General features: G+C 38.3%; 1 protein-coding gene across 4 annotated transcripts; it reads right to left on the bottom strand.

Annotated features, from left to right (window-relative positions):
• Positions 1-2,879: 2,879 nt before the first annotated feature.
• On the bottom strand, positions 2,880-24,915 carry BPNT1 (3'(2'), 5'-bisphosphate nucleotidase 1). Of its 4 annotated transcripts, none has more exons than XM_077887186.1 (10): positions 24,745-24,913; positions 19,127-19,253; positions 15,181-15,285; positions 14,350-14,457; positions 13,208-13,256; positions 11,438-11,529; positions 10,226-10,270; positions 7,150-7,347; positions 4,747-4,852; positions 2,880-3,521 (listed from the first exon to the last, which is right to left on the bottom strand). In XM_077887186.1, exons 1-10 carry the CDS (start codon positions 24,903-24,905, stop codon positions 3,373-3,375), a joined length of 1,140 nt encoding a protein of 379 aa, XP_077743312.1. In that variant the 5' UTR covers positions 24,906-24,913; the 3' UTR covers positions 2,880-3,372. The 4 variants fall into 4 exon arrangements, with proteins under 4 accessions (XP_077743312.1, XP_077743314.1, XP_077743313.1 ...); XM_077887188.1 differs by lacking the exon at positions 24,745-24,913 and adding an exon at positions 21,938-22,065; XM_077887187.1 differs by lacking the exon at positions 10,226-10,270.
• Positions 24,916-25,702: the final 787 nt, after the last annotated feature.

The raw sequence follows: 25,702 nt of genomic DNA, 5'->3' as shown, positions 1-25,702 counted from the left end.
GTTAAGCATCTGCCTTTAGCTCAGGTCATGATCCCAGGGTCCTGGGATCTAGTCCCACATCGGGCTCTCTGCTCAATGGGAAATCTCCTCCTCCCTCTCCCTTTGTATGCTTGCGCACTCTCTCTCTCTCTCAAATAAATAAATCCTAAAAAAAAAAAAAAGAAATTGTTGTGATAAACCAGGAAGAGGATATGGAGCTGTGCTATATATAATAAGATGGGAACTAGCCACATGGTGCTATTTAATTTTTTTCTAACAGTTTCATTAAAATGTATTCAAATACCATACAACTTGCCAACTTAAAGTGTGCAATTCAATGGTTTTTAGTGTATTCAAAGTTGTCCAATCGTTAACACAATTTTGAACCATCATTCAAAAAAAAAAAAAAAAAACGAAAAGCCTGTACCTTTTTTTTTTTTTTTTAAGATTTTATCTATTCATGAGAGACACAGAGAGTGAGAGAGAGGCAGAGACACAGGCAGAGGGAGAAGCAGGCTCCACACAGGGAGTCCGATGTGGGACTCAATCCTGAGACTCCAGGATCACGCCCTGAGCTGAAGGCAGGAGCCAAACCACTGAGCCACCCAGGGATCCCCAACCCCTTTACCTTTTAATAGTCATTTTTATTTCCCCTAAATCCTTACAATTAAACAAAAAAATCTGTAAGGCTGTACATGACCTGGCTCCTGCCTTCCCAACTTCATCTTATAAACATTCCTCTCTCCTTGTTCACTTTATTTCAATCTATTCTGGCTCCCTTCCTGTTTTTTTTTTTGTTTTGTTTTGTTTTTTTTTCCTTTCTCTTCTCAGAGACATTCTTACTAGAAATCCCAGCTCTTGACATGAGTGATGTCTTCTCATCCAGTTTTCAGTACAGACATCACCTGCCAGAGAAAATATTTGCTTTATGTAAAGGAGATCCTCCTCCAGCCCCCCATTCCTACCCTCGTTGCTTTCTAGTTAATCTTCCTAATTGATTTCCTCTGCAGCATTTACCACAATTTAAATAATTTCATTTAATTGTTCATTTTCTGATTTGCTTTGCAAGAATATGAGCTCAACAGAACACTTACGTCAGTGTTACGTCCACTGTTTAATGTTTAGTACCTAGAACAATGACTAACATAATGATCATAGCACATGATCAAAACATTACTTGTTGAATGAATGAATGGAAGCCAAGGTGAGAGAAAGCATGGTATTTGGGGGGAACTTTAAATAGTTGAATATGGCTAGCTGGATATAAGTTAGAGATGAGGTGATGCTGGGGAAGGAAGAAGCCATGACATTGAGGTAAACATGCTATGACAAGAAACTTGTTATTTTATCCTGAAAGCAATAGGAAGCCCTGAAATATTTTAAGTAAAAGAATGGCACCACTAGATTCAATTTTGTGAAAAATCACCCTGGAGGATATGATAAGTGGAGTGGAGAGGAGTTACAGTGCAAGAAGGCAGACTAGTCAGGAAGGTATCACAGTGATCTATGGAAAAAAATAAAGAGGTATGAGGGTGTAAATTAATGTACAGGCAACGTGAATGAAGAGAGAATGAAGACTTCCAAATATGTCTCTTGGGTAACTCATTTTTAAATAGCCTATAGAAAATGCCTTCAAAGTTATTCTCACATTGCACTTGGGTATTTTAAAATTAGATTTAGTCTCCTCCTTATAGATAGAGAACTCTGTTCTTAGAGAGAAGTAAATGGATTTAGGAAGTGATTTCCAAATTTGGCCAGTTATTAGAATCACCTTGAGGATTTGTAAAATAATTTAAGGAGGGATGGGAAAGAATGAAGAGCTTTGGAGCCATAACAACTCACAGATACCCAACATCAAAGCAAGCTCTTGGGCATGACAATCTAGAATTTGAGAAGTGTTTTGTTTTGTCTTGTTTTGTTTAAAGTAAGCTGTACACCCAAGGTGGGGCTTGAACTCAAAACTCCAAGATGAAGAGTCACACACTTTACTGAATGAGCCAGCCAGGTGCCCCTGAGAATTCTAAACTAGATAAAGATTTTGGAAATAGGGGCAAACAGCCCAAATGAAGCCATATGTGTAGATTAGATCATCTACTAAAAAAGTAGAGAGAACCTAGAGCAGAATCTTGGCATTTAAGGGAAGGAAGACAAAATGAAACTAAGAAAGGAGACCAAGTACGAACAGCTAGAAGAGGGAAGAAGAAAATCCCTGAGAAGAGAGTTGCAAGAGACTGGGATTGTCAAAGGTATCAAAGCCACAAAGACCTCTTCAGGCTAGGTTATGGATGTTCTGAAGATATTATCTAAACTTTAATGATTATCAAAATCCCTAGAGTAGCCTTCTTAAAATATACAGAATCATTGGGCAGCCCAGGGTCGAGTCCCACGTTGGGCTCTCGGCATGGAGCCTGCTTCTCCCTCTGCCTGCGTCTCTCCCTTGCTCTGTGTCTCTCATGAATAAATAAAACTTAAAAAAAAAAACTATATATATATATATGCACACAAAATCATAATTGCTGCAATGGAGCGTATGACTCTATACCTCTGAAAAGCCTCCTGGGTGATTCTGGTATGTAGTTGGGTTTGAGAACCATTAATTTAAACTACTTGCCCAGTCCAGTAACAGAGAAATTTATTTAAAAGCCCTGGAAAGAGACCTAAAAAAAGAGAGAGAGAGAGAGAGAGACCTAAAAAAAAGAAAAAACCTGCACAGAATGTCAGAATAATTTTGATAGCTTATGTTATAATCTCCCCTTGGAAAGAACCAAGGTAAGTACCTAACTTGCCACAGTAAGGTATTGCACCGACGCAACAAGAATAAAGTAATGCCCACGGTAGACAAAATGTCATTTTCAAATACTACTTAAAAATTTTAAAAGATGGAAAAGAACATAAAGAGCTAGAATTAAATAATTTATTACAAAGAAGCTTTTCCCATAAATCTGTTTCATCAACATACATGACATTTCAGTATATTCATAATTGGAGTAAGGAAAACTTAATACTACTGTGAAAAACAAGAATGAGATTCAGGTAACCATTTGTGATTCTGTGCCCTAAAGGAATCTTGTTCACAATAACAGGAATGTTGTTTAAAAAACCGACGAGATTGGTGCGCTGAAAGGAAACCCTCCTTTCATTCCTCCAAATACAAGGAGGAAAAGAACTGTAAAATGCTTACTTTATGAATCCTTCCGATCTCACAATTGGTCTGGGTGATTAATTAATCAAGAAATTCTTTCATTTCTCTCCCTACTCCAAAGTAACTAAACATAAATCACCAATCAACAATGAATAAGGTAAAAGTGGAACTCTAATTCCACTCAATTAGTTTTAAGGTATATTACTCTGAGAATCAAGTTCTTCTCCTAGCTAAGTACATGAGGTTTTCCTTTAAGGAACGAGTGCATTTTTAACAGATTCTGGAACTCGGCTTGCATAGTAGTCGTAGTTGCGCAGCGTGGCCAGGACGCCTGCAGAGTTCATGTGCTTCACCTCCTTGTTGTACTGAAGGGCATTTCCATGGATATCAGTTAACTTGCCTACAGAAGAAACATCAATACAACATTAGCAGCTGGCCAGATCATTATGTTCCTAGTTATTTTTAAGTGCCTCTTACTTCCCTATGTAATAATATCAATTAATTCTGGATAAGATAGGAAAAATAATGAGTGACTATAAAGGTTAAGCTTAATTCACTTGAATTTAAAACTATAGAACAATTTTGATTAAAAAATATTTTTCCCCCTGATTAATTTCATTTAGCATTTTTAATTCATATTTCTTGGTATCAATTAATTTCTCTTTTCCTGAGGTGATTACTTTTCCTGTTGGTTCTGCTCCATCACTACTATTCCCATTTTCAAAAGGGTTTTCTTCATTCTACCACTGAATATTAACACTTTATTTAATAAGAGTTTAAGTGAAGTATGTTCATCAAATATAATTGTGTTACATTAGTTTCATTTAGCATCCTAATGAGATGGGATTGTGATAAATTTAACTCCCTTGTCATGGGATGCCTGGGTGGCTCAGCAGTTGAGCACCTGCCCCTGGCTCAGGGCGTGATCCGTGGTCTCAGGATCGGGTCCTGCATCAGGCTCACTGCCTGGAGCCTGCTTCTCCCTCTGCTTACGTCTCTGCCTTTCTCTCTCTATGTCTTTCATGAATAAATAAATAAATCTTAAAAAAAAAAAACTCCCTTGTCATATAATATGCTGGTGGGATAATATGAATAATATATTAGGAGAAAGGATAGAATAAAAATCAAGTGTTTTGTTTAAGACTAAAAGTAAACTGATGTCTAATATAAACTGAAAAATCATCTTAGTATGCATATATTTATAATATATTTTCAGATTCTAAAAAAAAATCTAACTCCATGTTCTTAAGCACTAGGATTGCAATATTTACCAATATTGGCTTACATGAAACTAAGTGAGGTAAAGACGATGATGAACATTATACTTTCCAAAGGAAAAAAAAAAAAAAAAAAGAAACCCTAGAAGCATTAAAGCCACAAATCCAGGGTTTAATTAAATCAACTGTATGCAAATTAAAGTCCAAAAGGCAAATAATAACTAAAGAAAAATTAATTTGCTAAAAAATTTACTTTCTCACTTCTGAAATGCAGGGTCGGATTTGACTAATCTCTAGGATTTATTCGAGCTTTTATATCCTCAGTCTAAAGTAATATACTGAAATAATTTGTCTTAGCATAATATAAAAACTATAAAGACTTTAATTCCCCAAAATAAAAGGACTGACCTCCCACAGCATGTAAAATAACTTCTGGAGCACAAGTATCCCATTTCTTACATCCAGGACTTGCAAATACATAGGCAGAGGCTTTGCCTTCAATCAGCTGAATAATCTGTAGGGTTAGAGGTAATAATTATCCCTAGATCATGAAGTGATTGAAGGATAAGAGAAATTGCTTATTTCTTTCCAGTATAGTTCATCAATTCCTCTGTCAGACTCAGGTTAAAGCTTTCAGCCAATTTAAAGAACATGAGTAGTACAGAGAAACATACAGAGTACTATAGGATATAGAATAATATAGTGACCCGAAGGGGGAAAAGGTGGCTAAATAAGCTACAAGGAGGATACTGGAACAGTCTTCATAGTCCTACTTAGATAGTTTTCTTTTTATTATGTTGGCTTTTTTCTTATTGTAAAAGCAATATACTGTATATTATAGAAAAATTTAAGATTTTTAATCTTGTAGACAAGTGATCATTATTACATAAAGGACAGAGGAACATCAAGTAGTAAATTAATTTATCAACTACAGTAAGTCCCAACAGATACACAATGCTGACTAGGCTAACAAGTGGTTTCTGTAGTCTCTGGAATCCTAGGTATTGGTGTTCTACTACCAAAATATGAATTCTTAAATTGTCATCTTAATAACTCAAGCAAAACTGAGGTCACTAATAGAAACTGTATGACTCTAAAAGAGTAATCTGCTATCAGGCTTTCATTAGTTACTTATTTTTTTGATTATACTGTAAAATAATCAGTACTATAAAATTCAGACATCAAATATTCTGATGAAGAGACCAGACTGAAAGAAGGAAGAAAATCTCACTAAACACAATGTAACAAATTGCCCTTCTTAGTATTATTCAAGACACCATCATTAAACCTTGCTGTAGACTTTTATGTAAAAGGTTTTTCCTTCACCTAACAAATACGTGTTGAGTCTTATTATGTGCCAAGAACTATTTCAGGTATATTTTCTTGAGGGAAGAAGGGCTGTAGCCTTCATTAGACTCTTAAAGAGTCCTTGATATAAAAAAAAGTTATTAACTGTTCAATAAAGTCTTTTTATAGAAGAAAGGGTGGAGGATGTGGAGGATGGGGCCTTTGTTCCTAAGGAGAATGGTGCCCCTTGGGAAAAAAAGACAGAATGGGATTTTTGTAGCTATAAAATTAAGGGCAAAGAGAAATCACACCTGTCACTACTTAGAATTAGTGATGACCAAGAATACATTTTTACTTTGAAATGTTTTAGATTCCCCCCCCAAAGTACTGCTATTTTTAACCTCCCATTTTCATCCTCTTAAAAGTAAATCCCTTTGGAAAATCTAAAAATAGTTGATTATTGCTTCCAAAGGGTAGGTGAAGAAAAATGAATCCCACTCAGTTCAGTAAGCATTTACTATTTGCCCTCCCCATGCCAGGCATACAAGTGTGAGATGCACATGCGTTGGGAACTATAGCCAGTCCAGTATCATGAGTATCTGAGTTGGGGGATGTCACGAGATAAGGCTGGGTGTGTTCAAGGGCCAAAAAATATAGAGGAATTTACATTCCATTCTCACAGGCTTGGATCTTAAATTGTTGTGCAGGGAGTAATCCAAGGATTTTGGGCAAGGGAGTGACATCCAGTAAGTTTTGCATTTTAAACTGTTCTGTGGTATTGTGAGACTGGGACTGAACACACAGACCATGTGGAAGCTACTGGAAAGTCTGGGGGATGATGATGGGTGCAACTAGGATGGGGGCAGCTGAGATGGACAAGAGGAGATATTCAGGAGGAATTAAGAAGATACAGAGATAGGATGGGAGGAGTCTAGAATGACTTTCAGGTGTTCAGCTGGAGCAATTAGGAAAATAGTGGTGCCATTAAGCAGACAGGAAATAGGAGGAATGCACATGAGGGCAGGAAGAAAAAGGAAGAGATACAATTGGGTCTGTTGAATTTGAGATATCTGAAGTATGTCATCATGATGATATCCAGGGAGCAATCAGATGAGAAGAGATTGGGGCTAGGGATACAGATTCGATTTCACAATTCTCTCAGGAGGATGGAAGGCTTGGTGAAAGAATGGGGAAAGTATCTAGGAAGGGGCAGGCAGGCCTATCCTTAGGGTCCCCAGAAGAAAGGTGTAGGAAGTAACCCCAGTGGGTCCTCGAGAAAACAAAGGCTGCCAAGAGGCATAGGATTCTATCCTAATGGCTTCTGTTAGCACTGAACTCTTAGATAAAAAGACTTGAACCATCGTATTTTTTTAAAAACTCAAATGTTGTTGCTGAAATGTGCTTTCAATGGTCAATTACAACTTCTAATTCCTTTTCCCAGCTCTTATTTCACATTTTTCAAAAGCTCAAGATTTCTTTCCATGATTTAATTGCATTCCAGCGGAAGGGCAGACATTTTCATACCTTATTTCCTGCTCCTCCCACTCGCAGTACATCATCAGGGTTCATGGCAGTGACACAGTCAGTCACCAACTTGCTATTATGGGACCGGGTCGTTGTGATGATGTGTTTCCCAGCAGGCACCTCTTTCAGCTGAAATCCAAAGGCACCCAAACCTAAAACTCCCCAGATTGTCCTCCCCAACACAGCATCTGGTCCTGCCTATATAAATGAGTGAAACAACAGCAAATCTTGTAATCATCTGGAGAAAAATGTCAGCCATACATAGAATACTGATTTGAATTAGCATCATGATTTAAAAAAATAATAATGTAATAAACAAGAACAATATTATCCACAATGAAATTTTCCTGAGATAACCAACTGATTATTCTCTTGCTGTTTGGGTAACAAGTGAGGTTTGAGAGCTACTGAGGGGAACTTATGGTCATTCCTTAGTCCTCAGGAAAGGAAACATCATACAGTGATTCCCGTCTCTCTCTGAATCAGCCAGTGATCTTATTATTGTATTTGAATATAGCTGTTTGCAAGAGGACCTGAAGTCCCCAGGAAATGAAACACCATATATTGATTACCACTTTTCATTATCCAAGGAACAGCCAGGATCTTGTTACTATGGGAATACGTAATGGCAATAATGTATTCTGCTGCTATGGAGACAGGGCAACTGAATAGGCTGGTACTGAAGAGTAGCCATGGAAGATGGGGCCAAAGTTAAAGATTTTATTGACAATTGTGGTGGTAAAATAACGGCAATGACAATGCAATCTTAGCATCTGTATTTTCCTCTGCAGAGGTCAAAGAATTTTCAAACATACCGTTACAACTACACACTTCATACGGAAAAACATGACCTGGATTTCATGGAAAGTAAAACTGATGCATAAAATGATTAACACAGAGTCATTGTAACACCATCTTGTTAATACAGTAAACCTATATTGTAGACATACAGACATATATTTTACCGAATACTACGCAAGTACCAGGCACTGTACTAAATGCCTTACATGTATTATCTCATTTAATCCCCAAACAATTCCTTGTTGAAGCAAGTATAATCATCCTTGTTTTCCAGATGAAAAAAATGAGATTTGGAATCATTAAGTAACCTGACCAAGGACTCCAGGAAGATCATAACCAAATTCAGGCTAATAGGCAGTATTCTTCATCACTAAACTATACTGCCTCATTTTCCTTGTTAAAATGCTTTCAGACACATCATCTTATTTGCCCACTAGTGGTACTCTGGCTACTGTTACAGTGAAATATGCTTACGTTGTAGGTAGCATTCCCTGGGAAGCAGACTCTGAGACAAGTAGGGTGTTTATTATGGGCCATCCTTGAGATTAACCCCCATGGAAGGGAAGGAGGCAGCATGAGTGGACAGAGGGAGACACAGAGCTGTGATGCAGACCCAGCAACAGTCTCGGCTGGCCCTACAGGGAGCTCTGAAACTAGAATGGCCCTTCAGGATTATAAAAATTGGAAGGAAGTACCAGGCACTTATATAGTAATCAGTCACTAGAAATGGACTGCCTCAAGAAAGGGCACATCATGGGGCCACGAGGCTCGTTACAGGTGGCAATCCTTGAAGAGGCTGCTGGCTGAAGGCTGTCTGCCCCACAAATAGGGCAACAAAGGAACCAAAGTACAACACTGGGTGCTCAACATATGTTCGTGTGCTTCCCGTGTTCACTCTCAAGTCTGTAATATAGGAGAGTCTTAGAACCTGAAAAGTCCAGATGGGCTCTGGTGCCCACTGGGCTTTAGCTTGATTGCTGAGACAAATTTCATGCTTTCAAGGAAACTAGTTTATTAATGCAGCTCTCCAGTTATTCTGAAAAAGAAAGGAAAGCATCCTAAAGAGTGGACATGGGTATTCTGGTTCCAAAAATGTCCTATTCCCTCCATAAGTGAATATGTAGGCAAAGAGGATGTGTGACAAAGGAATCAGCACCACAGTGAGGTAAGTGCAACCCCACAAGGTAGCCAGCCAGCCCTCCTCTGTGCTCCAGATCTGTCTCTCTCATTCAAAGCACCACACCAACGTTCTGGGAGATAATAAAGGCTGTGTCATCTTACTTCATAATGGTTAATTATGATTTATAATGGTTAAGAAACTCTGACATAAAGACAGATTAGGTTTCTTTGGACTAAGCCATGCTGTTTTTCTTTAAGTGCCTACCAGCTCCAGTACCTGTTAGAATACTAAAGTTTGAACTCTTATCTGGCTCAAGGAAGCACTTTAGAGTAATGACTAAGAGTCTGGACCTGGGTTTCTTTCTTTCTTTCTTTCTTTTTTTTTTTTTTTTTTAAAGATTTTATTTATTCATTTATTTAGAAAGACCAAGAGAGAACAAGTGCAGAGGAGGGGCACAGGGAAAGGCAAAGGGAGCATCCCAAGCAGGCTCCACGCAGAGGGCAGATCCCAACTTGGAGTTCAATCTCACAACCCCAAGATCATGACCTGAACTGAAATCAAGAGTCAAGACTTAACCCACTGAGCCACCCAAGTGACCCTGGACCTGGGTTTCAATCTCCAGATGTGTCAATGACAAACCAGGTGGTCTGGGGAAGTTACTTGCCTCAGTTTCCTCTTCTTTATTTTTTTTTTTTTTTTTTTTTTTTTTTTTTTTTTTATTTTTTTTTTATTTTTATTTTTTTTTTTTAGTTTCCTCTTCTTTAAAACAGGGAATCAATCAATCAGGCATTAAGGCTTCCTCAAAGGACTGTGGTGTGTATTAAATGAGATAATGCATGTGAATCCCTTGAGCCTGGCAGCACACAGTAAGCTCTAGACAAATTTTAGCTATTATTATTATTATACGGATGACTATTTAAAATTGAACATCCAGCCTTGAACACCATCAAAAAAGCTGAGCCACTTTTCCACTTGTTGCAACAAATCTCAAGGCATAATAAGCAAGAGTGAAGGAGGAGATAGAGAGTGCAGAGGAACTGTGGTGAAGGGTGAGGCAGCAGTGGGAGAAGCAGAAGGGAAGGAAGTGAACTGGCACAAGTCACCTGCCTCTTTTCTACCTCCTAGTGGGGACAGAACCCTAACTATGTTTCTCACCTTGGCTTCATTCCTGTGTTCCCTTAACTTCTGCTTTTCATTGTTCTGTGGAAAACGAATACAATTGTTCTAATCTCAGGAAGAAGTGATGGAAAGTATTAATAACCCCTAAGCACTGTGATCATCTTCTGGTGAAAAGTGCCATGCATTGCAACATTATCTATGAACTAAATGCCCCTCTTTTAAGTAATGGTATTAACTTACTTAAAAGTTTACATAAAAACCGCAAAGTTGTGTCTGCATATAATGCTGCATGAACATTAAAATCCCAGTAAAAAAAATTAACAAACACTTAAGCAACTCAGTATGGGCGACTTTCCCAGTAATGTACTATTTTTGCTAAATAATCTTAAGCACATGATCATAAATAAAAAGTTATAATCATGCACATGAAAAAACAAGTTGATCTTAGGAGCAGAGGTTAATCCTCCTGCTCTTAACTCGGATTAGAGTAGAGATTCAGAAGTAATAGTCCCCACTCTGGTTACTTTGATTCTCCAAAGTCCTATCAAGGTCACACTAATCTAAATACCTCAAATATCTTACTGCGATGATTTCCTTTAACACTTAAGGTGATTTCTATGGTACAGTTCTGCTTTGGAATGACAGCTGTCTCTTGCTTCTAAGGAAAGAAGTTTCTTTTTTCTTTTTTTTTTTTTTTTAGGAAGACAGTTTCTTTAGAGTATAATAGAAAGTCAAAGCAGATCAGAGAGACAAAATAAGAGAAATGAGTGCAAGAGCATATCTAGTTCTGTTAACAATGCTAACTGCAATTTAGGTGCTATGTATTATTACCTGGAAAACAACATGGCTAGCATCTTTCCTTGGCTGAAATGGTTCATTTCTTCAACATGCTTCAAGAACCACCTGAAAATCAGGTGTCTCAATGACCAAACTAATCAAGAACCATGTCAATAATTCCCAAACTTTTGCATTTGAATCAGGAGGCATATGTTAAAAAAAAAAAAAAATCTACGTAAATTACACAGTTTATCTGGGTACACACAAGTACGTTTATATTCCTGGTATCAATGCCCCAAGAGGTTCTGATTCAACAGGTCTGGGGGAGGATCTGGAAAGCTGTTTTTGTAGACCTCCCCAAAAACTGTACAGGCAAGGAAGCTAGAAACCACTGGATTAGATCACATAAGGAAACCATATAACTATAATTATTTATCTAATAAAATATTTTTGTATTGTCTATAGTAATACCTGGTAGTTGTAATATGGCTGGTTAATAACTCCTGCTATGGCTTTTCCCTCATAAGCAATTCCAATAAGAACTGTCACATTGTCAAGAAGACCTGTGAAGAAGAAATGAATATCAAGAACATCAATTATATAACTTTCTCATATCATGACTCACCATCAGAACATTAATGGCTCTAAGTTATTTTTGGAATAAAGGTAAGAAATCTGTAATGATTCATCTACGATCAATCCTACTGCTCGCAAAATGCACAAATTACAAGAGACAGCTGGCCTGAGACAGAAATAGGATGTATAGCCACTTAACTGAATCGATAGACATGGTCTCATTAGTACAGTTTGTAAGCCACTGGAATAATGCAGCCATAACTCCGCAGCCTTTACCGCTAGATTCCTGTGCCCCTCTGCCACCATCCATGGCACTCCCACCAGGATGAGATCGCTGGATCACTCTACTCCAGGATCACTGTCTAGCTCTGCATTTCAAGTCTCTAAGGTAAAGTTTCTCCAAGTGGAGTCTGCAGATTATCAAGTGGCATCAGAATTACCTGGCCCAGGGGTACCTGGATAACTCAGTGGTTGAGTGTCTGCCTTTGGCTCAGGGCGTGATCCTGGAGTGTTGGGATCAAGTCCTACATCAGGCTCCCTCTGGGGAGCCTGCCTCTCTGCCTATGTCTCTGCTTCTGTCTCTGTGTCTCTCATGAATAATCTTTTTTTTTTTTTTTTTTTAAAGAATTAACTGGCTTAATTTATTTTTAAAAGTAGGCCTCATGCCCAACATGGGGCTCAAACTCACAACCTTGAGTTCAAGAGCCACGTGCTCTACCGACTGAGCCAGCTAGGCACCCCTCAAATGGCATAAGTTTTAATACGGATTCTCAGGGTCCTTCCCAGAGCCAGTGAATCAAAATCTCTGGAGGTGGGGTTCCAGATCTCAACAAGCTACCTGGTTGCTCTTATATCTACTAAGCTGGTTAGAGCTTCCCTATTTCTCAATGGATTATAGCGATGTTTTACTGCACACACATCCATACACGTGCATACATACTGTATGACTGACTCATTATAAATATGCCTTACCCAAGAACAGAGAAAGTTTTTTATAATGACTATGAGAAATTTTTTTATTTAAGTCATGAAGGTGAGAACCGATATAAGAAAACCTGTGTGTAGATCTCTGTTTCAAAAATAAAACTCTAAGCTTATATAGACTCTGCTCCTAAAACCTAAAACTCTGGCTCTGAGCCTGGTCTTTTTACTTTAATGCTGCCAATTTTTTTTTTTTTAATTTACTGTTTTCTAATTTTTCTCATCTTAGACAATTTCAGAAAGGAGAAATACTGTACTGTGTTCCCAAACTCATCTTTAAAGGTGAAGCTATGAGTGAGAAAGCAGCTCACAGGCGAGGGGAGGGCGGTGGTGGCAGAGAACAGCTTGGCCTTTCCTTGTTTTCTGCCCCAACAGGGCTGTGGGTTCAGTAGTCCCTCTGTTAACCCCAGCTTCATGTTAGTTATTCTTACCTGGGGGACATTAGAATTGTGGCACTGGTAGAGGGTCGGAGGGTGGGATTTAAAAAGAATGAATTTTCTCTCTCTGTCATGACAATCACTGATACACAATAACAGCGAGGATGAGTACAAGTACAGCTTTAGGGCATAAACATAAAATATGATACTGGGTTGTTATGCAGCAGATGAAATATTAAGTGTTTCCAACTAAATATCATATACTAGACCTATTGCCATTGAAAACAAACACCAAAGAGATACTGACCTTCAGTATATTCCTTGGTACCATCCAGAGGATCAACCCAGACCACAAGCTAAAAAAGAGGAAATATCCAAATTAAGCATATACTATTTTAAAAATAGGAGTAAGTAGATTAAAAATACCTTTTTTTCATTTTTAAAGTTATGTTATGAGTTGCTTAAGCTAATGTCATCAGTTTTGTGACTGAAAAACCTTATTGTTTTGTGATCATGGAAAAAGTCCATTTAAACTAGAGAAAAGTCTAATTTAAGAATTTTAAATATGAAATGCTTAACTGGTAAATTTACTGTCACCTGAACAATAAATGCAATGCTATGAACACACTGAGATCTAGGTGGTCTCTGGTGGTGCAGAGAAAACTTTAAAGTGGCACCAAAAATGTTTTAAACAATATGCAGCTGCTACTCACTTTGACATATAAATTCTGATTAAAAAAAAAAGGAATGACACTTTAACTAAAGGACACCATTTATACACAGCAAAGAAAAACAAATGATTTATAAACTGACAGTAGACTAAAAAAGAAATCCCTTCTTCTTAGGACTTCAACATGATTCAGGAGATGCATTACCCACCAGAATTACGATGCTTAATGTGAATCTGTGAATGAGACATACTTCTTATGGAAGATACCATGTCTCATTTTCCTTGTATCCTCCCTACCACAGAGCAAAGTGCCTTACTCACAGAAGGTATTTGATAAATGCATGTTAAATAAATCAAAATCCAACAACTAAAGATTTATGATAGTTATCTGAAGCCACAGATTTAACTTAAGCAGCTTTAAAAGTAAGGTAAGTTTTATGGCCTTCCAAACATATAATACAGAATGACCTGTTTCATCTCCTTCCAGCCCCAATTACCAATGAAATGCTTTACTACCAAATCTACTAACAAATTAGATGTTCTCCCTATAAGTATTTTTAGAGCAGAGAAGAAACTGACGGGATGAGAAACCGAACCCTAAATTAACAGGTCACACATTCCATATGGTTGCCTGACACTTCTGTGCCAGCCATGAAAGATTTCAATATTCCTGGTTGCCCTCTATCTCTACCAGCTTTTCAACATTACAGGCAAGTTTTATTTCCTAGAGCAAAAAACAGGAAGGTTAACAAAGAATGAAGTAATCATATGGATCATACGTCTTCTTCTTTAATAGCACTGTACTGGGATGGGCATGGCTGCTGCAGTATCTCCTCCCACTGACCATCTTCGATGAGCTCCTGATCCACTTCTTCAAAAGGCAGATCCTAAAACAGATAACATTGGTGGTTACTGAAGCTGTTTGGTATTCACAGAGCACCGTTTCTTTGTCTTAGTAACAGGAGAAATGCAGCATCATCATTCACTAGGCCTTCTTGTTTCCCAGTTATGGCTAGGGCTTTCATGAGTCAAAAAATAAAGCAAACAGAATAAAATTGTAAAAATGACCATATATGGCTCATCAAGGTTGACTACAAAAAAAATCCCACCTTTATTATCTTGCACAGTTTAAAAAAAAAATCTAAGTATTACAAACACTTAAATAAATGGCTCTGACATCAGATACTTCTCTCTCAATTACATGAGATATTAATTCCTTCACTTTAACCATGTTATAGTTTTAGATAAGCATGCAAATGACTCTAACAAAAACAAAACACCAGAAACCACAAAATCCATTTTATTCCAAAGTTCTAGAACTCTGCCCATCTTATAGTTTGCATGCTGAATATTACAACAGGAACCATATCTTCTATAGTCAAGAATTGAGACATCAGCCTAGAAATGGATTAAAATATTTTATAATCAAAAAAAAATTTAAAATCAGACATTTCCTTCAAGTCCAAGGAACAGGATGAGTATTTTGGTGTTACAACACCAGATAGAACGCTGGAAGTAGTAACATTGGTATATATATCATTAAAGTAGCAATTATAAATCCACACGGTAAACAGTCATTAAAAAAACACTGTATTCCTGGCAAGTCTTACCTCTTCCCCTATAATTGTTAGTTTGGGGAATTTCCGTGCCAGTGAAGAGCATATGCTCATTTGTGCCAATCGGTCGGCTTTGGTCTGCAGGTCTGTTGCACAGGTCTGCAACAAAGAATGAATATTTTAGCAGAACTAACACGAAATAAGTTGTTCTCCGATTCCTAATGCATGAGTGTTTATGTCATTTAAATTGCACTGTCTGTTTTTAGGTTCATGGAACTTGACACCAAAGGGTCAACTAGTTTCCTGGTTCGGATTTTCTCAAGGGATTTTTAAGTGGTTAAAGTTTGGAAAGGAGCTTTTAGACTATTATAGTCTAAACTTATTGAGAAATCCCCTTCATAAGATCTCTAGGTCAATCTTTTGCTTCAAAAGATGAAGAGATAGGAAATTCATAACTTTTCAAGGCAGTCAAAGCTGAAAACTATCTTTAGCTGTTTGAAAGGTATCCCCAATATGGATCCTTCTATAACTTTTACTCACTAATCTGCTAATCTACTACGCATCTACTTTCTTAATAATTCAAGAGGTCCTCTGGATGATAGAAAGAATTCCTATTTCTAAAATATAAAAAAATGTGAAAATGAACAGCAATAACATCTGATATACATAGCTTACCCCCAGAATTCTCAATCACTATGTCAGACAGTTATTCTAGTGAAAGACAATGCAAAATCTTGCAATTGACAGCCACAACCTCTCTGTTAGTCTGTTTTCACAGAATTATGACATGTTGCAATTTATATATGCCTTGTTAGGTAGAATTATAGATTGTATTATTTTAAATAGTAAAAGTTTTATAATACTTTTTAGTGAAACAAGGAATGATTAAGAAAATCAAAGACTTTTATGCCACGCTGAAGTCTGCCGGTTACCTTAATGCAAAGAACGAGTCTGCTGGAATGGACGGCCACAAAGACAGAGATCTTTGTTTTACTTCCTAAAGAACTGTGTCTGGTACACCATAGGTACTCTAGAAATATCTGTTGAAACTTCTTAAAAGAACTGTTAAATTTGCAGATGACATAGATCAATCAAGTCTAGAGACTACTCTCTATAAAGTAAAGAAGACACATGGACAACCATTAAGTATATGAGGAAAGCTACTCCAATTCTTTTCTTGTCCAGGATAATATTCCCTGATTTTTCTACTGACATAGTGCCAGATCTCATCATTCTGAAATACTTTGTGTGACAAATTTAATTCTGCTCTGCCTCTTTTAATTCTGCTGCCTCAATAAATGGATATAAAGTACTAAAATGCCTGACCAGTACAGAGGAAAGGCCAATTATTATCTTTATCACCTATTACCTGGAAGTCCCTGACCAGTTCAGAGGACAGGGAGATCATTACCAGTGCAAAGGACAGGGAAATTATTACCAGTACGGAGGACAGGGAAATTATTACTGTTTTTCCATTACTCCTTAGCAATAGACTGCAATGTGGTACCTAATATAATCACAGCATAAAATCAATTTAAAAATAAGTGATGCCAAAAAAAAAATTAAAAAAAATAAGTGATGCCAAGGAAACACTCTGAAAAGAAATGGTCAAAGATATTGGCAGTGGTGGCATGATGGATAGTTTTTGTTTATTTTTGCTATTTTTCTCCATTTCCTGTTTTTCATAATAGAAAAAAAAACTTAACAAAAAAGAGAGTAACATTAGTACCCTTTTGAAAGTCACTAGATTACATTGTTGGTTTATCATTGAGCATGTATGTTGTCAACTCAAAACCTCTTTCTTAAACAAATCTAAATCATATTTACTTCTTATTACTTGAACATGAATATTTTGGGAACTTATAATTATTCTTGATACAATATCCTGTTAGATTTGGACCTCTTTTCCCAGTGTTTGAAACTTTTTCAATACTTATTCTGTGATCCAATATATTAACTACTCTTCCCAGGTTAATTTTATTAATAATATTGGTAAATATGTCTCTATATCCTCCTGTTCTTTTTTTTTTTTTTTTTTTTTATCCTCCTGTTCTATGACACTTTTGAGAAGACACATTCAATGAATTTTTAAAACTGTACTTAAGCTAATGGTTAAAGAGAATAGGAAGGAGTCAGAAGCAGAGTCCTATGATCTGTCACCAATGATCTTTTCTAGATTGATGTGAGTCATGAATTAAAATGAAATGTATGAGTAACATTGTTCACCCACTTATGGACACACCTAACAGTGGTTCAAGATGGGGGATGGGAGATGTCATCTCCATGTTTACCAATCACTTAAATCTTTTTTGTTAATGGAGCATGAAAATTTTTTTTCTGAAATCAAGATATCTTATATATTACATCTATATATGGGCTATTAAGCCCATAGTCTATCAAAATTAAAAATGAGATTTATTTAACTTATGATTTTCATTCTTTTTTTTCTTTTTTTAAGTTTTATTTATTTAAATAATCTCTATACCCAACATCATGCTTGAACTCACAACCCTGAGATCAAGAGTTGGGTGCTCTTCTGACTGAGTCGGCGAGGCACCACCCTCCATTTTTATTCTTAATTTTTCTTCTAGTCAGAGGAGATGGGGAGGGAGAGGGACAGAGGGAAAGAGAATCCCAAGCCGACTCCACACCCAGCACAGAGCCCAGAGCCTAATGCAGGGCGAGATCTCACAACCGTGAGATCATGACCTGAGCTGAAATGAAGAGTTGGACATTTAACTGACCAAGTCACCCAGACACCCCATTCTTAATTTTTAAAAGCACTTATATTGAATGTCATATAATTGGCTCATCTGAACTTATTACTAAGTTGTTTTTTACTCATATTTTTGGCCATTTTTTTTCTGCTAATAGCCTCTGATAAGTCAGCCTTATGCCTGACTTATCATAAAGGAGTGACTTAACTATAATTCTTTCTATAAATCATTTTAATGTTAATGGTTAATCATATCCTATAATTTTCTCGCTTGGTCAAAATTACACTATGACCTCCTTTAAAAGTTATAGTAAAAAGTTTCCATATATTTATGGAAACTTACATTTAAAAATTATAGTGTGAAATGATAACCAAATCTTATAGAAGAAATTATATTTTAAACTAGAACACAAGCATGGTAGGATTTTCTTTTAACAATCAACTATCAAAAAAATAATAAATAAATAAATAAACAAACAAACTATAAAAGGGCACCTGGGTGGCTCAGTCAGTTGAGTGTCTGCCTTTGGCTGGAGCCATGATTCCAGGGTCCTAAGACTGAGCCCCACATGGGGCTTTCTGCTCAGCAAGGAGTCAGCTTCTCCCTCCGGCCCTCCCCCCACTTGTGTGCACACTCTCTCTCTCTAATAAATAAATCAAATAAAAAAAATAATCAAGTATCACTAGGGGCAACTGGCTGGCTCAGTCAGTAGAACCTGCAACTCTTGATCTCAGGGTTGTGAGCTCAAGCTCCATGCTGGGTGTAGAGCTTACCTAAAAAACAAAACCAACCAAAAAGAATCAACTATCACCATAAACTATCTTTATGATAATTTACCTACTTTTTAAAAATTTATCTAAGTTTTTAATTACCATACTAGGGGGAAAATAAAACCACCTTGTTCTGTGTTTCTTTTCCACGAAGAAGGAAAAAATTTAAAGCTCTGAATATAAGGAATACTAATTTATATGCCAGGTTTTACCAACATGCCAAGTTTGCTAAGCACTGAACGTCTTGTAAGAGATTACTTTAGTATACGAAATTGGTTACGGTGCTCTGGGGCTGGACAGCAGTCAGAAGGCTTAATCATACAAATAAGAGTTTTGGATGCAGGAAGCCTGGAGTCATTTTCAAAGCAGAAACAGAGACTATTTGAACTAAGGGTCTTGCAATCTCTGTAGGGGAGACATTAACTATTTCAACCATTGAAGTGGCCAGATGATTATATCCTTTAGCTAAGACAAAAATAAAGTCAGTATGAAATGAGATGAGACTTTCAGTACCTTCTGCACGATACCCAGATCTCCTTCAGCAATAACACGTCTGACTATGGTTCCTGCCTTCTGAGCAATAGAATATGCTGAGGCAACCAGCCGCATCAACACAGTGTGACTGGAAGCCATGATAAGCCTAAGGAGAAATTAAGAGAAATGTTGCGTTACTTTCAAGGCCAACTCCTGGTTTCAGTCACTTGAATTCAATTCAACATATAGTTACTGAGTATTTAACTGTGTAGACCTTTTTATTAAATATTTACTAAGAGACTTGGAAAAAACCTCCATTTTAGCATTGGCTCTCTCAATACATTGTATTACTATACAATGTATAGTATATACTATATACAGTATATGTATATAGTATATACTATACAATACAATCCTTTCTCTCTGCAGATGAAGCATTTTGAAGCAGGGGGAAAAACAGGCCTCAGTCTATGAGCATGTAAAAAAGTTTTATGTATGAGGTGTATCTATGTACAGGCAAAGGCCGTGGAAAGTGCGTCAGGGGCTAAAAATAAAAGATCCAATATCTGCCACAAGCAAGCTAATATTTTGGTGGGTTGGGAGTAAAATATTGTAACCTAAACTCTGTAAAGTAAAACTGGTTAAGAGCCAGAGAGGTACAAGTAGCATAAGGCATATGGGTGTAGGTACAGAGTAATGAAAAAGAGGACGGCTTGCATATTATTACAGTTAGAGTCTAAAAACCAATGAATGTTCCATTAGAGACTAAATAAAATGTAATATGCTGGCTATTTACTACCATCATCATCAGTTGCCAAATAAAGAGAACGTGCAACATAGCTAACTGGGCTAAAGACCAATCACCTGAAAAAATAAAAAATAAAAAAAATAAAAAAAATAAGACCAATCACCTGGAAAAGCAGTAAGTGTCGGAATAGCCCCTGGCCCAATGGAATATACGGGAAAAAGAGTATATTCCTCTTTGAAAATACAAATTCAAAACCTGCATTTTTAGTTACTGTTTTCAGGCTAGGATGTACCACTCAAACTCCCTTCAGGGCTGAAGGGCATTCCCCCAGCTATTAAGAGTACCATCAACAGATGGCCTTTAGCTGCCACTTTTCTTTGGAAATTTATCTACTAAGAAGAGTCATTACACCTGATACCAGTTAACAAAGGGGATGGACTTAAAGGTCACTCCACACTCCAACTGGACTGCCACCCCAACTCTCCTGGGTCATCCTAGCTTCTGGAATGCCCAGCAGTGAGGGAGGCCTTCACTGAGACTGCATCACGGCCCAACTCTCTACTCCCCAGGGCATCACTACTTTGTCCACACTTCCCAAGTGACCCCAAGAACACTCCTTAGCAAACCTCTTGGCCTTTATCTCTGTCTCAGAGTGCTCACAGGGAACCAACCAATGACAAAAACTCTCACCACTCTAACTGAATTGGGTCAACGTTGTTTCAATACAACAAAGGAACACAATACAGAACACAAGGGACATTATGAACCTCAATTCAGCAAGAGTCATTTTTCTACCACCAATTTCTGACTGCGTGTTTGATTTGATGTGCCTTTTAAGCTCTTTGTGTCTTTTTTCTCTCATCCTCATTCCATTCACGGGAATTAGGAACATTAATTGAGGCAATAAACAAGTGAAGTGTATGAAACCCTTCAGGAGAACAGAATTGAATCTGACGTAAGGTAATGCATCCCATCCTGTGACCAGGAGCTGTCTGGAGTTAAGATGAAAATAAAATGAGGGATCCCTGGGTGGTGCAGCGGTTTGGCGCCTGCCTTTGGCCCAGGGCGCGATCCTGGAGACCCGGGATCGAATCCCACGTCAGGCTCCCTGCATGGAGCCTGCTTCTCCCTCTGCCTGTGTCTCTGCCTCTCTCTCTCTCTGTGTGACTATCATGAATAAATAAATAAAATCTTTAAAAAAAAAGAAAAGAAAATGAATTCCAATGCATTTAAATTCTGCTTATCTTATTACAACATAATCAGGCTAGATTTATTTTATAGGTATGCTAGGTGAAAAAAACTGCTTATGAAAATGACTAATTCAGAACAAATAGAAAACAGGAGAAATAATCCAGCACTTCGTTGACCTTATCTCTACTTCCTTATTACCCATGCATGACCTGCTACATATCTGACTTATTCTACACTGGAAAAGGTAGTCTTCAGGCAAATAATCATGTACTACCCAAATGTCTTTACTGAGGATATTTTAATATGTGCTGGTCTGCTCGTTTAGTGCCCATGTTATATAAAAGCCCATTAGTGAAAAGTAGATCATTTTCCCTCACTGCACGGTAGTGCTATAACTTTCCACTTAGGTAAGATATCACTTACCTTTAAGCCAGTTAAGAAATCATTCTAGCCTTGTCAGGCTTCATGTATGACTAAATCACTTTTATGTTTGTCACGTCCACAGTATTTTCTTATAAATAAAAACTTAGGCTTTATCTACTACATCCCTCACAAAATGCCCACTATATGAACTGCCAATTAAAGCTAACACCAGTTTCATAAGAACGTAACAGGTTTGATGTAAAGCATAACAGTGATTTTTAAAGAGATCCTGCAGATCACTTTTAGTTGACAAATAGAATATTCCTACCAATTTCTCTGAAATACTTCCTCAGTCCAAATATAATTAGTAATGAAATATTATTACCCCTTGTCTACTATTTTTCTTACATATTGTTTAAACAAATGGATACAATTTTGGCCCTTATTAAAGAAAATGAGCCTGATTATATTATCAAAACTTAGCTATAAAAGAGGTTCCTGTTAGCCTTTTTCATTTTGCCCCCTCCTAAAACCCAAATGAGAATCACCTGTTGATAGTATTGGAGCCCGAGGACCAAGCACTGAGCACCGAGCACCTGTACCACTGCTGCCACCACTGTCACCGCTGTGGAAAAGCTGCCTGCAAGTTGCTAACTTCCTTAGGCAGTTCAGATTATAAATACTGTACTTCCTTCCCTACCAGCTTTATGCCTCCTGGGTCCTAAAACACTACCCTTTGTGAACACATCTTTCTGACAGCTCACTCAAAAACAGCGTAAAGCAGCTAAAGGCTCAGGCACTGGAGTTAACTGCCAGTGTTCAAATCCGGGCTCTGGCATATTTTAGCTGTGTGATCTTGGGAAAGCCACATAAATTCTCTGTGCCTCAATCTGCAAAATGGAGTTAATAATAGTATCTATAATATAGGGTTGTTGTAATTATTAAATGAGTAAAGCAGGTAAAGCACCTGTAACAGTCCCTAGCACAAGGTAAGCACTAAATCATACTGGCTAACCATTATTGAGATAATTGTCCTCATTACTGGCTATCCTGCAGAGACATCAGGGTAGTTTTAAAGACAAAAAAATTCCCATAGCTTCTGCAACACTATTTTGACCTTGAGTATATATGTAGTATGATAACCAACACAACCCTGAATCAAAGTACAGATTCTTTTCCATAACATTCAGGCTAAAAGTATGTATGATAAAAAGTTGTATGCCACTAAAGGCTATCAACCTAACATCCCATCCTTTAAAAAACCCTTAGAGTTGCCAATAGGGCTAATTCTGAAGGATTAAAGCAGGAATCAAGTGATCCACTTCCTTTGATAGCCTGGGAAATCAATCTTGAGTTGAATATAAAGGTGCGGAACACTTGAGGATTAGGATCTAAAAATGAATGATGAGTTCTCAATCAGAATACAAAGACTATCTTTTGAAACCTGATCAAGTGATGCTAAGGTTCAAGGTCATGTGGAAAAATAAAAATATGAGCAAAACAGAGCAAACTCTGAAAAAAGAACAATGAACCAAGATTTTCTCTTTACTGGCTACCAAAATATGATGTAAAACTATAGTAACTGAACAGTTTAGTCCTGGGCAGAATTAAATTCCAGAAGTAGATCCAGACACACTAAAGGGGGTATTTCAAATCACAAGGGAAAGTTAATCATGCAAAAATGGTGGAAACAAATGCTAATCTTTTTAACAAAATGTTGGATCCTTTTTGCATGCTTTGTATCAATATACTTTCCAGATCAATGCATGATTTTATCTTTTTTTTTTTAAGATTTCATTTATTTATTCATAAGAAACACAGAGAGAGAGGCAAAGACATAGGCAGAGGGAGGAGCAGGCTCCATGCAGGGAGCCGGATGCGGGACTTGATCCCAGGACCGCGGGATCAAGACCTGAGTCAGAGGCAGACGCTCAACCGCTGAGCCACCCAGGCATCCCCAATGCATGATTTTAGAAGTAAAGAATGAAAGCATAAGAATAAAGCTGCATGAAATATTTTGTAAATTTGGTAAAGGACTTTTTTAAGCATGAGAAGAACTAAAAATCTATATTAAAGAATATATTCAGGATGCCTGGGTGGCTCAGTGGTTGAACGTCTGCCTTTGGCTCAGGGCATGATCCCTGAGTCCTGGGATTGAGTCCCAAAGCAGGCTCCCTGAATGGAGCCTGCTTCTCCCTCTGCCTGTGTCTCTGCCTTTCTCTGTGTCTCTCATAAATAAATAAATAAATCTTAAAAAAATAAAGAATATATTCACAAATTTGCATAAAAATTAAGATAACAGTGTAACCAAACTACTGCAAAGAAAGCAGATTGACAAAATGAAAAATAATTTGTATCACATACTAGACATCTGAGTTAATTTTGGTTACGTAAAGGGCTTTTAGGGGAGCCTGGGTGGCTCAGCCCCATAAGCTTCTGACTCTGGCTCAAGTCAGGATCTCAGGGTACTGGGATGCAGTCTGGAATCCCGCTCCCTGCTCAGCCGGGAGTCTTACTTCTCCCTCTTCCTCTGCACCCCCCCCAACCCCCTCCCCCGGCCCTGCTGGTGCTTTCTGTCTCTCTCAAATAAATAAAAATCTTTAAGAAAGAGCTTTTACATCAATATGTTAAAAACGAAATACTCCAGTAGAAAAATGAGCAAAGGATACAAATAGGCTGTTGCTAGAAAAACAAAGGCCATTTGTTTCCACGAAATGCTTAACTTCATTATGAAAGAAATGCAAATCAGAACAGTGAAAGATGACTGTTCGTGTCTAAGACTGGCATAGATAAATATGCGCGGGGTTGGCTAGCTCGTGACGGCGAGGGAGCATCCTCCTGACCTGTTCGGAAGGATGCAAAGTGGTTCAAACCTCTCAGGACGATTTTGCAAAGATAACTAAAAGCAAAACGTACACATCTTTTGAGCTACCAATTAGATTTTCGGGGAAACCTGAATACATCAAGCAAGCCTACAAGCACGTAAGACGGACAGTAGGAAGAAAGTGTGCTCTTTGAACGAAATTTTAATTTCAGCGTAAGGAGGTCTCTAAACCCGAGTGCACTAAGGAGCCCAGGATCCAGGTTTCCCCTGTTAATTCTACGATCCATCGCCACGAAAGGACCCCGGAGCGCGAAAATAAACGCACCGACGAACAATTAAATTGCTGACGCCCAAGAATCTAAGTCCGAAATGGCAACATCTGGAGGAGCAATCTGATTCATGCAAACTTTTCATTCTTTTTTTAAATCCCTGCAATCTTGTATCCGTGCAAAGGGGTGGAGTTGAGGGGAACCAATGAACGATTCAGATCTGCCCAAGGCCCCTGGCCGGACTCGCGGGGGAGAGACTTACAGTGATAAGCCTGGAACAAAGCTAGACGAAAGACACCTGAAGGCTAACAACGGAAGGCTATGAGGCAACAGGTCCTCGCGGTGTCCAGCACCTGGCCGCCTTCCCGGCTGCAGGTCGCACGGCGGTGGATGGAGGACAAACCTACCGCAGCTACTGCGCATGCGGGAAATTGGGCGCAGGCGCAGAACGGCTACTCCCACGGCCGCCGGAGACTCCCGCCCGCCGGAAAGGTCCGCGTCTCCGCGTTTTCCCCTGAACTCTCCAGCGGCGCGTGCCGCCTAATCTCGCGGGAAGAGGGGTGTCCACTTTGAAACTTTCCTTCTGGCTTCGCGGGTTTTCCAGTCGCTCTTGTGCTCCCGGGATTGCGGAGGCCCGCGACCGCCGAGCCTCCACCCGCAGGTGTCCGTGGGCCGGCGGCAGGAGGCCCACGACGTCTCCTCCACCTGCGCTCCCCGCAGCAGCGTGGCTTTATGCGAAACTGTCACTAGTGCCTTTTTTTTTTTTTTTTTTTTTTTTTTTTTTTTTTTTTAAGTACTTATGACATTCTCAAGAGTCTGTGTGACCCTTTCATGCGCTTGCCAGTAAATCCTGGGAGATACTCTCTTTTCCGGACCAGATGTTCCATGTTAATGATTTGGAGATTGCTGTTTGGTTTTTTGGGGGTTTTTTTGGTTTTTGTTTTTCCTCATTCTATAAGGATTTATCATTCCCAAATCACAGTGAAAGAAACTTGGGCAATGTGCTAATTTTGTTTTCTATTATGCGCCTTGGAGATACCGCACTAAGAACTGGTATCTAAAAAAAAAGGCGGGGGGGGGGGGGGACACACCTGGGTGGCTCAGCGGTTGAGTGTCTGCCTGCCTTTGGCGCAGGGCGTGATCCCAGTCCCACATCGGGCTCCCTGCGAAGAGCCTGCTTCTCCCTCTGTCTGTGTCTCTGCCTCTCTCTTTGTCTCTCA

The sequence above is a fragment of the Canis aureus genome, chromosome 38, assembly GCF_053574225.1.
Source record: "Canis aureus isolate CA01 chromosome 38, VMU_Caureus_v.1.0, whole genome shotgun sequence".
Classification (NCBI taxonomy): domain Eukaryota; kingdom Metazoa; phylum Chordata; class Mammalia; order Carnivora; family Canidae; genus Canis; species Canis aureus.
This window is presented reverse-complemented; position numbering and strand designations above follow the sequence as displayed.